Below are 24245 nucleotides of genomic sequence, written 5' to 3' on the forward strand. Positions count from 1 at the left end.
TGGGTTAAGGAAAAAAAACAAAAAAACAACACCTTTCTACCACAAAATTTGGAAAAGATCAAACAGCAGAGGGGTTCTTACCAAAAGACTTGTCAAAGTCATGTGCATGCTTCATACCTCAATAGTACTTGTCAGAGTTCTCTTTGTTCAATAGAATGTGCTGTTCTTATTAATCCTACTTGCTACACATCACTGACAAGTTGGTGCAAAGCATTCTTATATTTAAAACCCTTTGATTCTCTTTGGATTGCAAAGCATTTAAGGCCTTATTGCATTGTTAGTAATTAATTCACAGAATTATACACACCTACCAGGCAAGAGCACTACCAATGAACTACATCCCCAGTCCCATTAAAGTCGTGTACAATTTGTCTAGAATCTTTGTCACATTTCCCTTTCTACTACAGGATGAAGGTGTACCCTCTAAAGTCATACATATTTGGTTTGGAATGTTTAGGCATGATAAGTAATTTAGATACTGTAAGTCTAATTTGCTGATAAATGAAAAAAGATCCTGCGGCTTCCATCTGAAAGGGCTGCATAGAAAAGTACATACTAGTCCTCTTTATATTTTATGTAACCTACAGAAAACAACTGTCTTAAGATTTCAATATAGATCATTGTCAAATAAACAATTCTTATGAATGAATGTCTAAGCTGTGCCTTGAATTTGTGGCATTCTAAAATTACTACCTATTATGGTAGTTAGTAGCCACATGTGCTACTGAGCACTAAAACAGAGCAATTCCACAAATTCCACATTCCAAAATCTCATTGTCACAAGAATAATGCTAATGTCTTATTGGTAACTTTTAAAACTAGACTACATGTTGGAATGTTATTTTATATGTATTAGTGAAACACGAAGACGTTAAAAATAACATGTAGTTTGCATTGTATTGCCACTGAAAACACTGCTAGAAAAAAAACCATTTTCAACAACTTCTCTTGTCTAGTAACTCTGAGATCTGTTTTTGATACACAATAGCTGAAACTCGAAGCTCTTGAAGATTTTGTCTTTTTTGAGTCTTTTCCTCCTCAAATGCAGTGAATATTCTGGGCACTTAACTACAGTGACTGAATTTGAGTCACTCTAAACTTTAGGGCATCAGCTTCACTTGAATAAAATGTTTTCCTCAGTTCCTAAAGAATTATGTTTGAATTACATTTTTTGAATGGAGCACAGAACTGAAAAGTGTACCCTTGAATTGTTATAAAACCAAAAGAATAGATTTTTATCTTCTAGAAGAATTGAGTTTTCCTAGGTTATTTTCATATAAAAATAAGCTATTTGATTACAATTCCAGAAATGGTGAATGCTATCATACTTGAGTTCTTTGAGAACTCACAATCAACACTAAGCTGGTAACACTAATTTTTAACCTGTAGCACTTTAAGGAGTATCTAAAAAAGAAGTATTTATTCAAGGATAGAAAACAAATGTTTTCTAAAAGAGACATTTAGTATTATTAGTTTTAATGACTATGAACAGAAAAACAGACAAAGAACTGGAAATTTTCAAAGATTTAGGAATAGCTTCAATAAAGATTAAAAAAAAAAAAAAAAAACACTTACCTCATTGCCACATTGCTACCATCAATAACTACTGGTCTCAGATTTTCACCATCATCTGTTACAATTTCTTGCATTGGAGACTCAGACCTCTGAGATTCCAGCGATGATGTTTCCCGCATTACACTGTTTATAGTACTAACTGTTTGATCAGCTTCACTTTTGTTTCCAAGTTTGACAAGTTCTCCCAATATATCATTGATTAAAGCATCAGTACCAAGTTTGTTTAGCACAAGCTGGACCTGCTCTTCAGAATAACCTAACTTCAGTGCAAACTCCAGTTTTGTTTGGTATTCACGAACCACATCAGGGGGTTTCTTCACTTCCTTGGATGGGGTCTGGGACCCATCTGGTTTAAAGTCTTGCAAAATGTCACTATGTTTAAGCAGGTGAGGCTCTAAGCAGGGAGACCGACATAACTGCCTGTGAGTCTTGGTTAATAAGCATGGCTCTACTGAAAGGCTACTCAGTTGTCCTGACTCATGATCAGAATTTGTGCTTTCTTCAGAGTCCCCAGAGCTCACACTCTCTTCAGACACCTCTTTTTCTTCCTTCCCTGAATTGACTGTATCCATTGTTGGGTTCTCTCCCATAGGCCAAGGCACAGCTGCACTTATCTGCGGGTCAGTGCTCTCCATACAAAGGTGGCCAAGGTCATGCCCCAGGTGATCCTTCAAGCCCATGAAGCTGTTCCGGACACTTGACTCCACTTTGCTGCTTTTCCTGTATTCTTGAATGCAGAGTACCCCGTATTCCTAGAGAAAATGGTAAAGTATTTAATAGATCATATTTTTTGTTTGAATCTTCCCTTAGCAAACAAGCCAGAAATGCCGAACTATTGACTACCTACTTTGTATTTTGTCTGAAGCCTCTCATCACCCACAGCAAACTTGCCAAGACTCCTTTACATGAATCCCTCCAAGGCAGCAAAGTAAACGTTAAATCACACTGGGCTTTACAAAGGTTTGCCCCCCCCCCCCACCTTTGTGCTGATGTGTAGGTGTCTAACAATTAAAGAAAAAGAGATCATGAATTTCAAAGGGGAATACATGAAGAGAGTTGGAGGAAGGAGAGGGAGAGAGTAAATTATCTAAAGACAGTACTCATATGTGAAAGTTTTAAAAATTAAATGTAGGTATTGAAATGAAGGGGCACATATTCTAAACTGGTCAGTAAGGAATTGAATAATCACAAAGCTAATTACAGCTCTGCCCAAGCTGCTGTATGCCTGTGATACCAGTGACTGGGACACTGAGAAATGAAGATGGTGTATTTGGGATAAGTTTGGGCTACAACATAGTGAGTTCCAATCCAGCCTGTGTTACAGAGAGACACTGTCTCAAGAAGAAGAAGAAAGGAGGAGGAGGAGGAGGAAGAGCTAATTACCTTACACTTTGAGATAAATATATTTTTCATTATTAATTATGACTTCATGAATACTGAACATTGTAGCAGAAGATACTTTTAAGTATTATGGTTCTTTATTAAATGGCAGAGACACTGTAGTCTATTTCATTCAAGAAAAGAAGTTTTTTTCTATATATATATTTGTTGAGAGCAGTGAAATTAAATATTTTACATAAAATCTGAAGCAAACACACTATCATATCAGTTTCTTGATTTGGTAAAAAAGTATTTTTGTATTGCATCAGATTAATTAACAACTACCTGCATTTTGTTAAAAACTCACTTTTTCTCCATTTTCCCTGTAGAAATATTTTTACTGTTTAAAAAATGTTTTTTGCTACACTACTTTTCCTTAAGACCTGTTGGAAATAACTTATTCCTCTACTAGAAATAAGTCAGAAAAGTAAGGTTACATTTTCTTTATACTTCATGAGGACTATATCAACAACAGGAGTTTACTGATTAAGGTAACTCTGCTGTTCTACCATCAATTAGAAAGTCATGGGTAGCTAAACCTGAGGTTGTCATAAAAAAAAAAAAAAGAAAGAAAAAACTCCATTTGATTAATGAGAAAATTGGAGAAACATTTTCTTTTAATCAGAAGCAGTTCAACAAAATACATATACCAGAAGAAATTTTAAAAAGGCTTATTTTTTGATAAATTTTAAAGTTCATCCAATAAACCCACTCAGTATCAAATATTTCTATACAGGTTAATGAATTTTATTAACTATGGTAAATATTCAATTTTAGAAATATAAAATTTCAGTATTTCCTTGGGGTAGAAGTCCTACACGTTTCTATAGGACTTTCTTTGGGGTTTGTTCTTTGCTAATAACTTGAATACAACTGTTCAACTAATACAACACTCACTAAAGAAGCACCAATTTTCCTAGTTCCTGGATACCCCACTGATAAAGAGCATCTGCTTCATTGTGAAGCTGTGTCCATTTCAACTTTTTCTATTAATATGGATATGCATGGTCCAATTACTTAGAATTAAGGAAGGGATTTTGAAAGTAAATCTGTATACCCTGTGATTTATTAACTACAGTAATGTACTAACACCATAATGCAAGAAACAAATCACAACAGCATCCCAATAATGGGATAAAGTTAAAAGAAAAATCTACACCGTGGCCTTAGTAGAGCTCCCACCAAAAGTATCTTAAACAAGGAAAATCTATTGGAAGCTGAGCTGCCTGGCAACCAGAAGATGGTTGCTAAGCTGCACTCCTTTAACATGCCATCATGAATGCTAGCACAGTGAAAGAATAATTTGGTATGAACAAAAGCCTATAAAAGAGACTGGGACTTAAGTGCGTCTGGTTTACCCTCAGAGAACAATGAAGCTGCCAAACCAATCTGGAAGCTCCGACATCATTGTTCTGTAAACCCCACAATCTGTTCTGACTGCAGGAAGTGCATTTAATGGGAAACATTTTTGATCTCCCCTGAAAAGTTTTGGTTTTGCATAAGTGCTGTTGTGAGATAATTCAAGATAATGACTTGCTGACCAAATTGCTGAGTTGAACTAGGGAATATTATTTTAATATTGAGCAGTTTTGTTGTGGTTTTGAGCTAGAGCACCTATATTGGACGTGGCAAATACACAGCAAATACAGACCGTGTAAAACATTAGGATGAAAATTTCTGACTGAAGGATATATGGATTTTATTAATTTTTACTTTTCAAAGTGACAAACTCAGACACTACAAAGTTTTGAAACAGAAAGTCAGACCACTCTAAAACTGCATTTCAATTAATCCTTCTATATTTCACCTTCAATTAGTATTTGAGAAAGTACTAGTGGTTGTTTTCCAATCTGTTCTCCTACGTACTCTATTTATCACATGGTTACAGTGACAAGAAGAAATGGATGTTTTGTTGTTTTTATAATATTAAGTGATTTAATAGTTCTTTCTAGTAATGAAGTTAGAAAATACTAATATTTTCAACTTGAAACAATTCATATACATAGTATTTAATAACATTTTATAGTATTTTTCAATAATATACAATAATGTTTCTCAATGTTAAAAGTAAATGGTCTGTGTTTTAAATTAACATTTGAAATAACCTGATTTATACTGACTGAAATGGTAAAGATTTGGAATTTAAAGCTTCAATCTTATGCTTTGATCAAGTTGTAGCCAGTAAAAAGTTGCCCTGACTTACTATGGCATTTAAAAACAATCCAGAATTTGACACTATCTTAAAATTACTAAATAAAAATTTAAGTATTAAAAGAGATACAAATTGTAGTAGAAGATGCAAAGCTTACAAGGAGCTAACACACAAAACTTTACAGAATAAAGAACAGCATGGTGTTTACTTCTGTTTAGCCTCTCTCTTAATGACTAAGTTTTCAAAAGAAAAAAACACTTAACACAATGTGTTACTTATCATTTGTAATGAATAATATATTTTTCTTAATTTCTAAACCATGACAGCTTTGACTTTTAAGTTTTGCATTATTCAGTCAAACCCAAGCTTGTGTAAATATTCGTAATACTCAAACAAATATTCCACTGGTAAAGGTAACTTTTCTCTGTTCATGCAGAAGCAGGGTCAAAGCTTTGTTCACACACACAGGCAGACCAGTTTGTACTCCCAGAGTTGCTGGGAAACTCTGAGCAGAAATTGTAAACTTTGTATCACAGAGCCATTATATGTGGCATTTACACACTATATTCTTGAACACAAAAGGTATTAGGCAAAAATACAATAATCTAAAAGACCTTTCCACTTTCAAAAATCCACTGATTACCTCTACATAGTATATCAGAAACTCACTTTTTTCTTGATAAAGACATTTAAAAATTAACAATATTTGTTGAAAAAGAATGAATTATGCTAATTTTGTAGATAATGAAGGAAAACTCATTCTTTTGTCAAAAAAATAACTGTAGTGGCTAAAAGCAGGTTTAGGACTTAAAGGGTACTGACCTGAAATTTACACATATACTGGAATTCCTCTAGTGAACGGATTGAAAGTTCTCAATAGATAACTTGTATAAGAACTCAACTCAAACCAGGTAAAGCTAGTTTTTAGCATTCTAACAGCATTACAGTTAGCAAGAATATCAGGCCATAAACTTGTTACCTCAAATTATTTGTAAAGTTACAATGCCATGAAAGTAGGTTTTGGTTGTTATCCAAATGGCTCTACTATGAGAACAATGAAAATAAAATAATGAATATGTAATAAACACCTCCTGCTATGGTCTTTGCGCATTTAATTACCATTGTATTTGAGTGAGCACTGTTGTCTGCATCCCTCTAGCTAACAAAGGAAGGATGTCCCTTTGAACAGATTGGTTAATGTTCTAGGGCAACAGATGTCTACTGGAACTGCAGGAGACCAGCAACTGGTGGCCTGCCTATCTTCTGAAAACTTTCAATAGACTTATGCATATGCTCACACAATAGGGCATGTGGTAGAAATGAAAACCTCCCTTTAACCCTTTATGTTCTTCCCTCTACCCCCAAACTGACAGATGAAAGTCTTTGTCTACTCCTCACTTCCCCATTACAGAACTCTTGAAAGTAACTGGAATGGCATTTTCAATTTAATATCTGAAAATAGCACAAGAGAAGACGTAGGAGAGAGGAAATAAATTCTACATGAATACTGAAATTGTTGACAAGGCAACTGAATGCTTAATCATCATTTTTAAAACCAGCTATTGGAAACATTTATCAGTATCAATCTATCTCTGCAAACTAGACTCTTTTAACACAATAGAAAAATCTACTGAATCTGACCAGAATTTCACAGGAACTAGCTATAGCAGTGATACCTTAAGAAACATAGGCATTTGACAAGATAAAATCTAAATGTGTTATTTAGCATGATATTAGAACTTCCTTATAACTTGTCTTAGGCTCCAAATGATTGTGTGTAATGTCCATTGGCTTGAAAGCATTCATGAATCTACAAGTAATTATTTGCAAAATCTCCAAACATAAAAATATAAGACTCGGCTTCACAGATATATTTTTACAGCAAGCAACAGATTCTCCGGTATACTGGCACTAACACATTTGCAGGTTTTCTTTTGTGGTGCTTCCTATCCTTCACAGAGATGAAATTATAGCCCTTACAGCAAAGTTTAACTTCCAAAAGCACTAAGTAGCATGAATACTTACGTTTTCAGGAAAGTACAAAGACATTGGTTTCTGTGGCAGCTTCAGCAGTAACAACACAATTTTAGCTGCAGACTTCCAGGCAGGCAAGAGGAACAATGAGTGGTTGAACAGATGGAATGGCAATGTCTTTGCTTAACCTATTACTGAGTTGGAACTACAACCAATCACAGGCCAGAGAGCTCACAATTAGTCAGTCAGGCAGATGCAAGACAACCTCAGAACCCTGCATCAGGTTCGTAGGTTTCTAAGATAAGCAAGTTGATGTCATTCTTGGGTCTGCCCCGGGCAGCATGTGTATTAACGAGGGGTGTGCAGCAACAATAGGCCATACAAAGCTGACTAGTAGGCAGCTGCTCTATGAGAGCAGTCATTAGGGAGCAGGCTGCCAACAAGAAACACCTGGCTAGGGCAGACCAGCCTTTCCTTGTTTTTAATGCAGGAAAACAAAGAAACCAATTATATTTTAAAGCAGTAAAAGTTGCACATTTCCAAAAAAGTTGAGGCTATATGCTAGTCCATTAGTGTTCATTTTTCTTTGGTAGATAAAGAAAATGAGGTGTGTCAAAGTAGTAATTAACAATTGCAGCAATCTCCTTTAATAAATGAGTTACTGGTGAAATGAGGCAGAAGGTTATAGTTAATCTATTTTTCTGGCAATAGTGGAAAATCTGTACTTTAAAAAGTATTTGTTAGAAAGGAGGTGGTAGTGCATGCCTTTAATCCCAGCATTCAGGGAGGCAGAGGCAGGTGGATTTATAAGTTCTAGGCCAGGCTGGCCTACAGAATGAGTTCCAGGACAGCCAGGAATACATACAGAAATCCATTCTTGATAAAGCAGAAACAACAACAACAACAAAGTATTTGTTAATGTTACACAATAATAAAATTTAAAGAGACTCGGTGAAAATTGCAAAATAAAAGTCTTATGAGTTTACAAAAATAATTAATTAAAAAAATAGTTCTCAGCTGGGTGGTGGTGGCACATGTCTTTAATCCCAGCACTTGGGAGGCAGAGGCAGGCCGATCTCTGTGAGTTCGAGGCCAGCCTGGTCTATAGAGCTAGTTCCAGGACAGCTAAGGCTGTTACACAGAGAAGCCTGTCTCTAAAAATGTAGAAATGTAGTAAAATAGTCTGTTTGAGAAAACAAGTAACATAGATTGTACATTTAAACAAAACTTCATCTTAAAATCATTAGACCAGCCCAGATGAGATATGTCAAATAGCAATATAAAATCCTCTTATTACAGATACTGGTCAGCTACCTGCTTAAGTAAAAGCAAAACCTTTTATAATGTACTTGTTAAAATGTATTTCATAAAATTTGAAAGTTGTAATAGTGAAATTTAAGTTCAGGATGTGTTAGTACTAAAATGAAACACTGGGATATTGTGAAGGACATCTAATATAAACTAAGTAAGGACCCTAATTTATTTCTCTGTTCCATGTGACACCACTTATAATCTTGTGGACTACTTGCTGAGTGCTGCACAGGTTCTATCTTGAGTGAGCTAGTATTGTGAAAACGTTTAATCCAAATGTTAACACCATATGGCTTTGTGGTGTTTCCTTACTGAGAAAAATCTACAGCTATTCTACTTACCTATGTGATGTAGACTACTCATCTGTATAGTGCAGAACCAATACACACAAGTATGCAATCACATGCATAGCCACACATACACAATTCCCTTTTCACTGAAATGCAGATATAATTCCAGTATAGGCCAAGAACTAGTGATTTATGCAAAGCTCAGACTTTTTTTAAAAAAAATCCTATAATATAAAACTAAAGTACACCAAGCAATGTAAGCAATGTAAGACAATTTCCCTTTTCACACACAAACAGCAGTCGTTCACAGTGGGACCATTTGTGAAAATTTAGGAAAAGAAAGTTCTGGTTTGGGACTTCTGCCCTTGTCCTTTTTGAGTTCACTCAAACACAAATCAGATTTTTTTATATTTGCAAAATGAGAGAAAGATCTATTTCAGACACTTAACATTTTTGCTATCTCACTAAAAGCATTCCCCCTGCTCACTAAAAACCTGAGATTTGTTTACAGAAAAGGAAAAGACAAAAGATATTGTATATCATCATGTCTATGGATGTTTTCCCTCAATACAATTTAATTTTTTAGTGAAGTTTGTTGTTCCAAATTTTAGAAAAGTGTGTTTAGTATGTGTGTGTGTGACTGAGAAGCACAGAGATCACAGAACACATTTCTCATATTGGCTCTGTTCTTCCACCATGCAGGTCTCAGTGTTCAAACTCAAGGTGTCAAGCTTGGCAAGCTCCTTCACCCACTAAGCCATCTTGTCAGCCCTCCAACAATATTTTTGAACAAAACAAAACTGCTAGATTCTGGATGTTATATTAATTTCTGGAGTGAGAACTATTCTTTTTCTGCAAGCACTGTAGTGATATAGCAGAAGCAGTTAAACTTGTGATCTAACTTCATTAGTCCACTGAAAATCAAGATAAAGTATCTCTATCATCACAGTTTACTGTAATTACTATGTCTAGTATACAGAATGCAAAGCTTCACTTTGGGGTAAGCATATGAGTATCACAGAAATGAGGAAAATTAGAATTTATCTCTGCTTCCCTCCATTTCCAGAGCGCTCTTAAAAGGTCAAAAAAGTATCAACTCTGAAAGCAATAGGGCCTAACTAAGTCAGATAAAAAGTATGAACACAGCATAAATCCATGCAAAGTAATTACAGCTATAACCCAAAATACCAAAGTTGCAAAGCACTGACTAAAAGACACAGTAAGAACTGTACTTAAGTATTTATATTAAGGCCTTTTTCTTTTGTTTGTAAAAGGAAACTACCTAATATGAATGGACAGTCTCTTTCCCCTTCGTTTTCTCCTTTTCTTTATCACTTGCTACCATAGTTACTACTTTACAGCTTTAATGCTGGAGAAGGAGGAATCACACAGAAAAAAACTACCCCAAAGCACAGCATGAGGCCTCATCTACAGCACTGGATTAAGCTTTTTTGCAAACAGCAAATAAAAGCAGTGATCTGAAAAGCTAATCAGATCCTGCTGTGATATTTAGACCCTCTTCTTTGCTAGTATTTGATAATGTTAAGCACATTAAAACATCTGTAGGTGAAAAGAGCCCAGTTTGGCATTTTTAGTCACATGTCACTTAGGCCTGCCTAGTCCACTTACTATGGCAGGACAAATTCAAACAGCTGTACCTCATGAGTTCTATTTGAGTCATTGCAAAAATCTACTGTACATATATGACAGGAATAAAAATAAAGTAACAGGGGAAAAAGAGCCACCATAGTTCTTGGTGTTCCCTATAACTTGTCAATGCAAAAGGTGGATCTACCATTTGAAAATCAGGCCTTGTACATGTTCTGAGGTGTGAAAGTGAAACAAATGTACTTCGAGGCTGTGTTTAGAAGCAAGTCTTTTGGCCAGAGGTGACTCAAGTTGACTTACTGTTACCTTTCTCTCAACATGTTACCATTCTCTTTAATACATGAGAACTCTTGATCCCAACAGCAATATCAGGGAAGATTATTATATCAAAATTCCCCAATTGTGCCACTAAAGTTACAAGACAAAGTTTTCACAAAATTTGTTATTATTTCTCAAGGTTTTAAAAAAACAAACTAACCAGACAAACATAAAAGCTAACAGACACACTTAATATAAAAGATGGAAGAGAAGAACTGAGGACTCATAGCCATAGTTGTCTTTCTATTAGGAAGGCATGTGATCTTCCATGCATTAACCATTTTTCTGAATGTTATTTGAAGTGTTGAACCACAGCACTGACAGTACTCACTATGTGAACTAAATGCAGAGTATCAGTTAAAGTCACAGGATCAACTTTGTCAAGAACTGATAATTATCACTTTTTATATGCTGATTCTAGAACATCCTGAAGAAACACACATTCTCATAAGCCCCTTTGCCCAGTGAAAACCAGCAAGAGGAGGCATACCATGAAAACTTCAACATTAGCCCATGTTTGGATCCAGCCCTGAGTATAATCCATCCAAAAAAATAAAAAGTAATAGAAAGTATATGTTATATTTAACACCAACTGTGAGGAGAGATAGGAAATGAAACCAGAAGTTTCTATTAAGGTAAATCATCAAATATAAATGACTTTGTATTAAACAAAGCTCACAGTCTGAGAAAATATTCATATTGGCTGGGCAGCAATATACCAAGAAGCCAGCTGTGGTGGCACCTGTCCAATGTCTCAGCACTTAGAAGGTGGAGGGTGGGAGAATCCCAAACTGGAGGCCAGATTGACCTACAAATACCTCATCTCAAACAGCTAAGTAAGAAAATAACAAAAAGTACACTAATACATTATAATACAGATGGAAACAAAACTCAATGGAAACAACAGATTTCAAATTCCAAACATATTCTCAGCTCCCACTTTCCTCAATGAGATAGCTGGCATTTCTCACTGTTAAGCTAAACACTGTTGGCCGATAGGGAAGTAGGTTAAAATTATCACTGATACATCTTCCTTCCTCTATAGCCACAAAATATACCAGTACTGTTCTAATAATAAAAACATCTTTCCCAATTCATACAAAGAATCAAATATCAAAAATCTTTAGTATAAAATTTACTTGCCCCTAAAAATACCACACAAGACCAACAGTAAATACAAGTAGGGAAAAAAAAGAAAAAAGAAAAAAAAAAAAAAAGAAGAAGAAGAAACAAGGTATGGGTGGCTTACATCTGTAATCCTAGCACTAACACTTACAAGGTAAAAACGCTGAGTTCAGGCTGACCTGGGTTTTGGAGTAAGATGTTTCAACAAACAGGGAAACAACACATTAAGAAATAATGAATGTAGCCGGGCATTGCTGGCACACACCTTTAATCCCAGCACTTGGGAGGCAGAGATAGGCGGATCTCTGTGAGTTCAAGTCCAGCCTGGTCTACAGAGCTAGTACCAGGACAGGCTCCAAAGCAATACAGAGAAACCCTGTCTCGAAAAACAAACAAACAAACAAAACAAAAAAGAAATAATGAATGTATATTAATCTTTATCCACAGTAAAAACAGACTTTTAAAGAAAAAGAAATTTAAAAAGCATATGCTGGCTGGTTTTATGTCAACTTGATAAAGGCTAGTCATCCCAGACAATGGGAATTACACTTGAGAAAATGCCTATCTACAATCAGGCTTCAGACAAGCCCTAGAGCATTTTCTTAAGTGGTGATTGATAAGAGGGCCCAGCCCATTGTGGGTGGGGCCATCCCTGGGGTAGTGGTTCTGGGTTCTATAAAAAGGTGGGTTGAACAAGTCATGGAACAAGCCAGTAAGCACCACTCTTCCACTGCCTTTGCATTAGCTCCTGCCCTCAGGTTCCTACCCTGTTTCAGTTCCTGTCCTGACTCCCGTTGATGATGAACAGTGATAAGGGAAACAAACCCTTTCTTCCCCAAGTTACTTTGGTCATGGTGTTTCATCACAATAATAACCCTAAGACAAGGATCAAAGAAAACTCAACATTTAAACCTTTTGGAAGGACAAAGACCAGGACAGAACTCAGGGTTTGATTTGTCAGGTTTTCAAGAGTGCTTTGATCTGATGATTCTGGGCTAGCTATCCAAATTCAAGAGACAGTCTTAGAAGTGCAGTTGTGGGTCATGAGCTCATCCTTTTCACCCAATTGGTGTGGCCAGAGGTATGTGGGGCTGTGACTGGCAGTTCCCTCAGAACTATATGGAGTAGGCTGAGTGTTCATTTGATGAGGTGATATTAGCAAAATCGGAGGAAAGAAAATGGTCAGTAATAACATTAAATCAAAATAACAGGCATTTCAGGTTAATTTTTGTTGCAACCAATGTACAGCCTTGGAATACAGCACTGGCTTACTTTCACATCTGAGCTGTATCATGGCTCTCACCTGACAGTGCATTCTACAAACTATTCAACTTCTGTTTCTCAGCTGTGTCATTCATTCAGGTTCTAGTTAATGAATGCCTGGTTATTTTTCTCTTCTCAACATTGTCCTCCTATGGATACGAATAACCTATAACCTCCAGGTAGGCGAGGCATAACCTTTCCCTTAGGCTTAGAAGATTTCTATCTTTCTTTTTTCCTTTCCTTTTCTTTTCTTTTCTTTTTTTTTTTTTTTTTTTTTTTTTTTTTTTTTTGAGACAGGCTTTGGAGGGTATCCTGGAACTAGCCCTTGTAGACCAAACACAGAGATCTGCCTGCCTCTGCCTTCCAAGTGCTGAGATTAAAGGTGTGCACTACCACTGCCCGGCTAGACGACTTATTTCTTAAACTATCTCTGTAATTATCCCTAGTGTCTTCCTGACAAAGTCATTTCCAATGACATCACTCTAAGGCTAAAGAGATAAACAGCTTCAAATCACAAGTTCTGATTGTTTTTATTTTCAAGACTATGATTTGGGCCTCCTCTGGCTCTATAACCTTATTTCTCAATTCACTTACAAGGAAAAGACAGCAAACAAAAATGTACAGATTTTTTAAAAAGATCTGCCTGAAGTGTCCTTTTACTTATCCTGATCACACCTGTCATTCAAGACTCACTTTTACACAAGAGGTAGGTAGGCAGGTCTCTGTGAGTTTCAGGTCAGCCTGGTCTATAGAGTGAGTTCCAGGACAGGCTCTAAAAAGCTACAGAGAAACCCTGTCTCAGAAAAAAGGAAAAGGGAGGAAGAGAAGGGGAGAGGAGGAGAGGGAAAAAGGAGGGGGAGCAAAAGATTTTATTTCTATGTGACAGAATGAACATGTCAAGGTAGGGTTTCTGGTGCTGCTAACACTCAAGGAAGCCCAAGACTCCCAGGGCTGTAATACTTCTCTGAAGTCATGGTTTTGCAGCCTTCACTGGGGTAGCACTACAGCCTGTCTTTTTCTTGGATTGATACTTAGCTGATATGCAAAGCTAGCAGAAGGTCTTTTAAAAGCCACATGCATGTCTGTATTCTTTTGTATTAATTAATTCTACAAGGCAAACTAAAGCTGCTTGGTGAAACAGACAGGTTACAAAAAATAATCATAACTATATCAAAATTAAAAGAGGGCTCATTATTTGATTGCTCTTAGAGATCTAATGATGTCTGTCTATAGCACTCAGCACTATCTGAAATTTCAGGCATCCATCAGAGTCTTAGAATGTATCCTCAACAGACAATGGTTCCATATTCTCTAGTTAATTACTGTGGAAACTTTATATAACAAAACTAAAATGAATCACATGAATCCAGTGTAATTTCTCTCCTTTCTGAAAATTCATTCCTCTAGCCCTAAACTTTTTAACATTGGCTTTCCTCTAAACTGAGTATGTCCTCAGTGTCTTGCATTAAGGATACCACAGGGTCAAAGTGTATCCTCTTTTCTTCTATCACATGTATGGAGGGGCAGGGGAGGCAACGAGAAATTAGAACTAAGGCCAAGGAAGCTAGAGTGTTAAAGAGCTGTGCTTCTCAAAAAATTGACACTGCATTTGAATCAAACTAGGACCTTGAAGATTCCAATTTAGGCAGTCTACATGATCATAAAGGCTGTGGGTCCCAGGTAGTAGGTCACAGAAAGAATTTGTCCTTTATTCTGAGGTGGGAAACCATAGGTTTTAATAGAGGGGTGTTAGGCCAGGTCCATATCATAAAACTTGGGCCTATTTCTTTATGCCATCTTCCATTAATTTTTATCTATTTCTATACATGGACCATAAAAGAAATACTGTTACTACAACAGACTGAATACACTATATGTACACATTCTTTTCATGTCCTGGCCACAGTTGTGTGTACATGCTTCCAGATATGTATTAGTTGTTTTGACATAGTTTCCAGCAAGAGCTATTGCCAGGGACCCTACTACAGCAGCACTTTATAAGGAGCCCCACTGATTACACCAAATCCACTCAAGTTTCCTTTATTTTTCTACAGAGTCCTTTATGGGGTCAAATATTTCTCAAGAAACCTGTCTTAAAATACTCTGCTGTTCTTCCCCTTACATCTTCTGATTAGCTATTACTGATGTCTTAGAATGTGCTTGGTAGACATGAAACTTAAAACTACAACTCAACTTGTTCTTTAGTGTTTCCCTGTGACTACTGAGTGTTCCAAGTATATAGAATCAGAGTCCCTCTTCCCAACTAACTTTCATATCTACCTCATAACTTGACTAGTTGTACTGTAATATGAAAGAACAATGTGCATGCATACATATGCAAGTTTATACATGCATAAATGTGCTGACCCTGGTACCCTATAGTAGGAATGTCTGGGTTCTTATAATATTACATATTATATAAAAATATAGTTATATATGCAAATATTTGTTGGAAGATCATATTTACTAATAATTCACTAAGAGAGAGCATGTGTGTATGTGTCTATCAACTTATCTACTGACCTACCTATGGTCTTGGGCAAATTAATTTCTTCATGTTTAGGTATTCCAATTTGTGGAAAATAATGGCATATGACATGGTTATTTTGAAAATTAATGTGACCAAACCCTTAGAATAGTGTTAGATGCATAATAACCAGACATGCAGTATTAGTTTTATTTTCATATCACATGCACATCATACTACATACATACAGCCTTGCAAAACTTCTAGAAATACATTCTCTCCTTTACCAAAGGTTTAGGAGAAAACAAGGAATGCTGATTGTGTTAAAATGATCTATTAAGAAGATCACACACTACAGGCAGAAGTAAAAGGGTCACAAGTTCTAGGACCCTAGACTACATGGTGAGCTCCTAACTCAATACCAAACATGATCTTGTACGTTTTTATTTAACTCATTAACATGAATATGTTACTATGCTATCTAATATAAACACACAGGAGGACTTGTCATTTCTGTAACTTATCCATTTGCTACACATGGGCTCCAGTGTTTACTGATGTAAAAGAGAAAGAAATATAGTTATTTCATTCAACAACATCTCTCAATGGCCAATGCCATAAAAATGAGCAGACCTACTTGTTCCTATTTAGGCACCACTATTTCTAAAGATGATTCACTGGTATCCTGGTTTGTCTCTGCATGCTTACTATAAATTCTGGGATAGAGTTAACTGCAACATGAAGTCTAGTGAGAAAAGGATGAGCAAGGTGAGAATAAATTACAAATTTACAGTTTATAAATGTAAGAAACAATACTGTATCAATGCCTTGTCCCAAGCTAACCTAGTACCTAGAGAAGATACTTGTCACCTCTCAGTTCTTCAACACAATTGCTAGAATAGGAATGCTGCAAGGAGAAGTGGGATATATATATATATATATATATATATATATATATATATATATATATATATATAATCTTTTAATAGTTCCTGTTACACAGTAAAAGCAGAAGCATATACTTTCAAATGTTTGTTAAGTGAAACTATAGTACAAAAAAAGTAGAAAGCTTAATTTATAGATATTCTCAGTGAAATAAGTGCTAAGGTTCTCTCTTTACAGAAGAAAAAATAACAAGTCCCACTCCTGACTTGTTTAAAGAGCCAAGAAATCAAATAGCTTACACTATTTGCTTAGATTCAAATGGAAATGATTCTACTCTCCTTATTAATTAATTAAGAAGAAAGAACATCATTCAGGGAAAGCCTATTATTGCATCTCACTAGCTATTCTTACCACATTTAAGAACCACAAAATCCAATGCCTGAGAGTTCACATGGCTTGTCATATTCCTTTATTCGTGATATCACATTACATGAATTTACAAAAAAGAATAATCTAGAATGATGTTTCTCAAGGGAAAAAGATGTAACATTTAGTTCAGAAAAGCCAAAGATACAGAGTGTTGTTTTATAAGAAACACCAATATTACATTGCCAGAAAGACTTCAGTTGGTAAGCTTAGTTAGAAAATGTTAGTACCCTGGTGAAGAAAAAAAAGTATAAAAATTGTTGTCAACCAGTATTTTACAGTGGAACCAGGATGTATCCCTGGTACAAAAAAGGACCTTGCAAACACATCCCCCATGGAGGGATACTGCCTTAACCTAGAGACAGAAGTAGTCTCTACTTCAAATGACTTGACAGATCTACATGACCCCACCTGCATGGCATTGCCCTACATGTGGAATTGGGGTGGGGGATGGGAGGGGAGGGAGGGTCAGGGTGCATGTGAGGGGGAAGAGAGGGTAAAAGGGAGGGAGGGAGGGAAGGAGAGGGAACTGGGTTCGACATGTAAAATAATAAATTAAATAAAAAAGAAGAAATATATTAATTTACTGATGAGCAGGAATAAGGGGAAAGATGGTAGATGGGCCAGGTGTGGTGACACAAGCCTTTAATCCCAGCACTAGGGATGTAGACACAGGTATACCCTTATGAATCTACAGCTAGCCTGATCTACATAGTGAGTTCCAGGTCAGCCAAAGCCCATGGTGAGAGCCTGTCTAAGAGGGAGAAAAAGGGGGAGACTGGCAGAGAGAAAGAATGAAATTACTATTACAAGACAATATTGCAAGTGCCTAAAAGGAAACTAGTGTTTTTCTAGGGAAATAAAACACCACCATGTGTTTCAGTTTAATGATATAGATGGTAGATAATAAAATTTTTTCTTTAAAGTTCATGACTGTAGACAGACTAAGAGCACCTATTCCCTCCTACCTATGTACAATCTCATTAACCTTGCCATTTCTAGCCACAGAAGTTTCCTAAGGCAATAAATTGCTATTTGCCATACTTTTCAGTTACCTTTCTTCATGGACCTACAAATTAACTACTGAGAAGTCAAAACTATAATATTTCCCTCAGATATGTATTTAAAAATAACCTTAAGGAGCCAGGTGGTGGTGGCACACAACTTTAGTTCTAACACTTGGGAGGTAGAGGCAGGCGGATCTCTATGAGTCCCAGGCCAGCCTGATCTACAGAGTGAGTTCCAGGACAGCCAAGGATACACAGAGAAACCCTGTCACCCTGTCTTAAAAAAAAAAAAAAAAAAAAAAAAAAAAAAATCCCTAAGGAATCATGTGATTTGCAAGATATCCAACAATGACTAGCTATTTTATTAATCATTTAACTAAAATTCAGAACATATAAATTATATATGTCAGCTAGTTGACTAAACTTTATTGCAAGTCTGTACAAGTAATACCTTGATGAAAAGTAAGAAAATAACATGGGCCACAATTAGAAATTCAAAGCAAATGAGAGGTAAAGCCAGTATCCAATACATTCAATATATATATTGTTTTGTTTTTCGAGACAGGGTTTCTCTGTGGAGCTTTGGAGGCTGTCCTGGAACTCACTCTGTAGACTAGGCTGGCTTTGAACTCACAGAGCTCTGCCTGCCTCTGCCTCCTGAGTGCTGGGATTAAAGCCATGCACCACCAACACCAAACTTCATAAATTCACTTATTTGCATGTCTGTCATGAGAAAGAGTTATGCAGAGTGACTCAGACAGGTTACAAAGGTTAATAAAGCTGCCTTAACTCTTTCAAGGTTGTTTTACTTCTCTCTCTCTCTCTCTCTCTCTCTCTCTCTCTCTCTGTGTGTGTGTGAGAGAGAGAGAGAGAGAGTGCACATGCTTACACACACACTGACCTTTTGGGGAATCAATGAAACACATGTTAAGAACTCTTGGAAACAATTCAATGGTAGAGTGCTTGTCTAGCATGCATAAGGCCCTAGATTCAATTCCTTGCACAGGAAAAAAAAGTGTATAGTACAGAAGAGTTGATATAAGTTTGGTAGGAAAGAGTTAAACTGCAGAAACATTAATTTTTTTTTTTTTTTTTTTAAGGGACGATAGGAGAGGGTAGGAATAGCTTCAAAAGGAGGAGCAACTCTTCCCTTCTTCCTTTTTGAGGTGGGGACAGGAACCTTAAAGTAGGAAGAGGATTTCAACAATTAAAGGTGAGTACATGCACACACATGAATGGAGGCCTGCATGCATGGAGAGGGGGACTAAGACTTGACTATTTTAGTAAACCAATGGCTCCCATGTAATTCTTTGCTAAAATCAGTCTTCCACCTCAGCTCTGCATTCCATTCAAGGCTCTGCAACACGCAGGACCACCTGGGAGTGAGGAGTGAAGCAGAGAAGGCCTCTATCAGGGAAGCCAGCCTTTTGGAGAGGCAGTTACCTGCTGTGTGGTGTTTACTCTGCTTCCTTTCCTAGCCCTTCTCTAACCTCTCAGCACTTCAGCTGCCTGCCATCTGCCACCCCACAGCCACCTTCTATCAAAAATCAAAACTCCCAAAGAAAGATCAGTGAGTGTTAGGATACTTGCAGGATTAAAAGAATGAGGCTTTAAAGTATGAAGGCTTCTTTAAACAGCAGAGTAATAAGGGCAGCTTATTGAATCACATCTTAGGCTTCTCTTGGTTTCTGAATCTCCTTGGTTCTCTGAAACTCCCTTCCTCTGCATTAGTATATGGGGGAAGGGGAGACATAAGTAGCTTATCTCAGTCTCTTGTGGGAGAAAGTTCAACCCATTATGTAAAAAAAAATTAAAGAGCATTCATTAAGGAATATAAGGTTAGGATTTGCTAACTGCATTTCTCACTCTTAGAAGGTTTGATGAACAATGCCTAAAGGCTATAGGGAAAGCAATGATTTGGGAAATGAATGTGTCTGTAAGGAACCAGTAAAAAAGTAGCTGAGCATTTTACTTTACCTTCTAACTTTATCTTTTCAATAAATAACAAATGTAACAAGTTGAGTAAGAGGCTATTACATTAAACATATAGTTACATATTACATTCTAATCACTTTATTCATAAAATACATTTTCATAGCAGGCAATTTTTTTATTTTTAACTTGGGGCACATGTTAACACTCAGAAGTTTTGCATTTTGGAGCATTTCTGATTTCAAATTACAGGATGCCCACATTACCATATTATGTATAATGAGAAACTGTTCATAGTAAACGATGATAGATAGCTAAGGCTTCAGTGTATATCATCAATCCTTTCCAACACTCATATCACGATAACTTGTTACTGCCACCACTTGACAGGCAGGAACCTGAGACTTATGGGAGATGAAAAAGAAACCTGTCCCAAATCACACACATACCATGCAGCAGCTCAACAGGAGCTCAGCCTCAGTCTCCCTATCCATAAAATAAACTTTTCAGTTATATGTCCACCAAGGTCTAGCAAATCAATGAGGCCATGTGAAAACCCTGTGCACAAACGATGGGTGCTTAGAAATGGATATTAATACATGGCTAACAGGGTACCAATTAGTGTAACTTCTCTAGAGATCAGCTGCCATGATCATATATCAGAAAATGAGTTTAAGATACAGGATGGAGAGATGGTTCCTCAGTTAAGAGGCCCGAGTTCAGTTTCCAGCACTCACCAGGTGACTCACAACTGCCTGGAAATCCACTCTAGAGCATTTGGTGTTCTCTTCTGGCATCTGAAGATACTTGTACACTTGTGTGCATGCGCTCACACAAATTCAAATGATTAAAAATAACAAAAATAAAAAAGAAATTCATATGTAACACACTTGAGGCACAGATCTCTATACAGACATTTTTTCCCACAATTGTTTATTATGGGCAAAAACTGGTCAGAATCCATGTGTCCAGAAATGTATACATTTCTTTTAGGCTTTCCTAGTTGTTAACACACAGTTTTTCATAATAGACCACAGTAATCTCTTTTTATGTTTGTGTTATCAGCTATAATGTTTCTTTTTTCATTTCTAATCTTATTTGATTCTTTTTTTTCAATTGCAATATTTGAATCTGCTCAATGTCATCCAGGCAGTAAAAATAATCCCTTAAAGCAGTGGTTCTCAACCTTCCTAATGCTTAGACTTTTAATACAGTTCCTCATGTTGTGATGACCCCAACCAGGAAATTATTTTCATTGCTACTTCATAGCTATAATTTTGCTACTGCTATGAATCATCATGTAAATATCTATGTTTTGCAATGGTATTAGGTGACCCCTATGAAAAGGTCAGTCTACCAACAAATGGGGCAGGACCCCACAGACTGAGAACCTCTGACTGAAAGGAATACTGAATGACACAGGAAAATTTCTTATGAAGAGCAAGACAGTGCTTACACATTTTTAAAAGGACGTGCTTATACTGATTAACAGGATCATAAAATAAAAATAAGGACACTAACATTTTAATTATCTCTAAGTGAGAACTATAGGTGGTTTTCATAATTAACTTACACCTTTTCTATGCTTTATAAATATGATAAAATATGCCAAAATATGAAACTGCAAACAAGTTTAAGAGATAGGTTGCAGTTATAAAAGTATAATTGTTTAGAAAACACTCCTCTTTATTAGAGACAATTTTCCTATGTATGGCATTGCTAACTTTAACTGACTTTAAACTTGTGACTTTTGTGTTACTCAAAGCACTTCTTTTATCTTAGCAAAAACAGGGATAATATAATGTTTCATCTAAACAGACTATTTATTGTGCATTTCAAGTTTTTTTATGGCTGTACTAGTCATATTAAAATTAAGTAATTCCTAAGATCAACTCAGGCCAAAGAAAATGACACAAATATTTTAAAAGGGTAAGTTACAATGAGATGGCTTCAAATATGTGAGCAAATCATTCAATGTATGAATATAAGTGTGTGAAACAATGAAAATAAATTATGAAGTAAAAGCCAAGATCTGAAACAGACTAAATTACAGAATTAAGCCCACATAATTTTGAATAGGAAATGAGTACAAATGACTAAGAACAAAAACTAATTTTAGCTTCATCCTAAAAGACATAAAGTAATAGAGCTACAGGACTTTTGAAAACCCAAAAATACAAGCTCATATATTTGTAACAATAAAAACTTGATTTTACAGAAGTTTTACATCTTGCAACTGCAATTACTCCTAATACAACTAAGAGCCAGAGATTAAGTAAAAAGCAAAATAAATAAATAAAATCAAACCAATGGCACTGTTAAATGTTTTCTCTTAGTAACTTAATGACTCATCTAGCATTTTTCATTCATTTAAGATTTTTATTACATGCCGGGTGTTGGTGGCACATGCTTTTAATCCCAACACGAGGGAGGTAGAGGCAGGAGGATCTCTGTGATTCCAAGGCCAGCCTGGTCTACAGAGCATGTTCCAGGACAGTCAGGACTGATACACAGAGAAACCCTGTCTCGGAAAAAAAAAAAGAAAAAAAGAAAAAACAAAAACAAAAAGACAAAACAAACAAACAAAAAAAGAAAGTAGTTTAAAAGATACCAGTTAATTTAAGTTTTAAGAGCTAGTTAGAAATAAGCCTAAGCTATTGGCCAAGCTTTGATAATGAATTAAATTCTCTATGTTGTATTTCAGGAGGTGGCTGGTGGAACTGAGAAAGACTTGATACACACAGCTACACAGATGCCATGAAATATTTGTGGAGGTTGGAGGACAACCTAAGAGAGTTGGTTCTCTCCCTCCACTATGTAGGTTCTTGATTCATGACATCAGTCTTGGACACAAGCACCTTTGAACACTGAGCCATCTCACCTGCCCTCATTATTTTATACAAAGCAAGGCTACAAAGTAGACAGTTGGGACTGGGTAGAAACAAATAAAATTTAGATTCTTACTTAGGATGAACTGGAAAATGACAGGGCTAGGGTTAGCTGATGCCAAAGGCTTCATGTGCCTTTTCCATACAATACAAACCTTCATTTGTCAGCCTATACTATTCGAGCATCCTTACCAGATATGTCCAAACTTCTGACACATTGACATACAACATATCTACATAGCTTGAGAACTACACAATTGAAGTTACCAAAAATAATGCAAAACACAAACTCTCATTTGAAGCAAGTCTACAATATTGTATTGGGTTTCACTCTTAGCCATCCTGGGTCTCATGTGGGTAGTATGTTAGACACATCCACTAGGACTTTTGACACCGACTTTTTAGCTATAAGGTTAGCTTGCTGTAATTTTGTTTCACAATGCAGAGCTGATATCTGCACATTACAGAAAGTGAATGATGGTATCACTAAGGAGTAGCTACTAACAAATAGAGAAGACAACATTGATGTGAATCAAAATAATTAACTCCTCACACATCCCACATCTAACACAATCTGCATAGCTACTTAGAGAGTGAATCCCCATCCCCTGAACCTAAATTCTTAACACCTCTAGTTATCCATTTACATGTGCACACTACAGTGTTCATGGGAGGTCACAGGACAGCCTGTAGGAGCTAGTTATCTCCTTCCCCCTTGTGGGTCCCACAAATTAAACTCAGGTCATCAGGTTCAGCAGCAAGTACAAGCAGTGAGTCACCTCTCCAGCCTACTGTCAAAGATTTTTCAAAGTTACTCTTTAATTAAAGTATAATGAAATCAGACTTCTTCCACTGTTAGTGAGTTTACAAAGCAATACAACCTGTGGTCAAAACGTATTCTTTTTGATAATTATTTTTAGAAGTATATTCTTAAACCACAGACACTGAAAAGATATTTTTACTGAGATACTCATTCCAAGAATTATGATACTGAAATATCAGGAACAACATAATAGTCTGAGAGCAGGAGGATGATTACATAAAATAACATTGTTTGAAGTATTGTTAATACAGTAAGTAAATTTTGGTGCATATTATTATAGGAATTGAAAGGGGAGGTTCAATTCTTCAAATAATATAATTCTAAATATATGGGAAAATGCTCTGCCTTCTTAAAAACAAACTCCCAAGAATGATGCTACTGCATCATTTCACCTAAACAATAATATGCAGGACAATGTACTAGGTTAGAAGACTTTAATACCGTCACAACAGGGACGAAGCAGGTTGAAACCCTCACTCTATCATTGCTAACTATAGTTGAATGTTGCAGGTCTGTAAGGCTTATAAGTACTTTTGGAACAACCAGTACACTGCAGGTCAAGCAACAGTCGAAGGCTAAACCTAGAATCCTCTTTCAATAAATGTTCACTCACTATTTTCGTTCCTAATACAAACATTCCCACATGTCTACCACATGCCCTAGACAAGCCACTCTGCTTTCCCATCAGAGTTCTAGGACATGACTCTCACTCCATCCTAGATACCTGTAACTAATTTTGAGTCCTTGCACAGAATCTGAATTTCCTGCTGCTTCATTCACAGGGTTAGGGACTTCCACTAAGTATCATGTCTGCCTGTTAG

The 24245-nt window shown here is 36.3% G+C and overlaps 1 protein-coding gene across 2 annotated transcripts in view; it reads right to left on the reverse strand.

The window, feature by feature from the left end:
* The window catches only part of Zc3h12c (zinc finger CCCH-type containing 12C), a 54966-nt gene that overhangs the window by 27882 nt on the left and 2839 nt on the right, over positions 1–24245 (reverse strand). For both annotated transcript variants that reach the window (XM_051197466.1, XM_051197465.1), the window contains exon 2: positions 1576–2327. In XM_051197466.1, the coding sequence (XP_051053423.1) occupies positions 1576–2327 (752 nt within the window). The remainder of the gene's footprint in view (positions 1–1575; positions 2328–24245) is intronic.

The sequence above is a fragment of the Phodopus roborovskii genome, unplaced genomic scaffold, assembly GCF_943737965.1.
Source record: "Phodopus roborovskii unplaced genomic scaffold, PHOROB, whole genome shotgun sequence".
Lineage (NCBI taxonomy): Eukaryota > Metazoa > Chordata > Mammalia > Rodentia > Cricetidae > Phodopus > Phodopus roborovskii.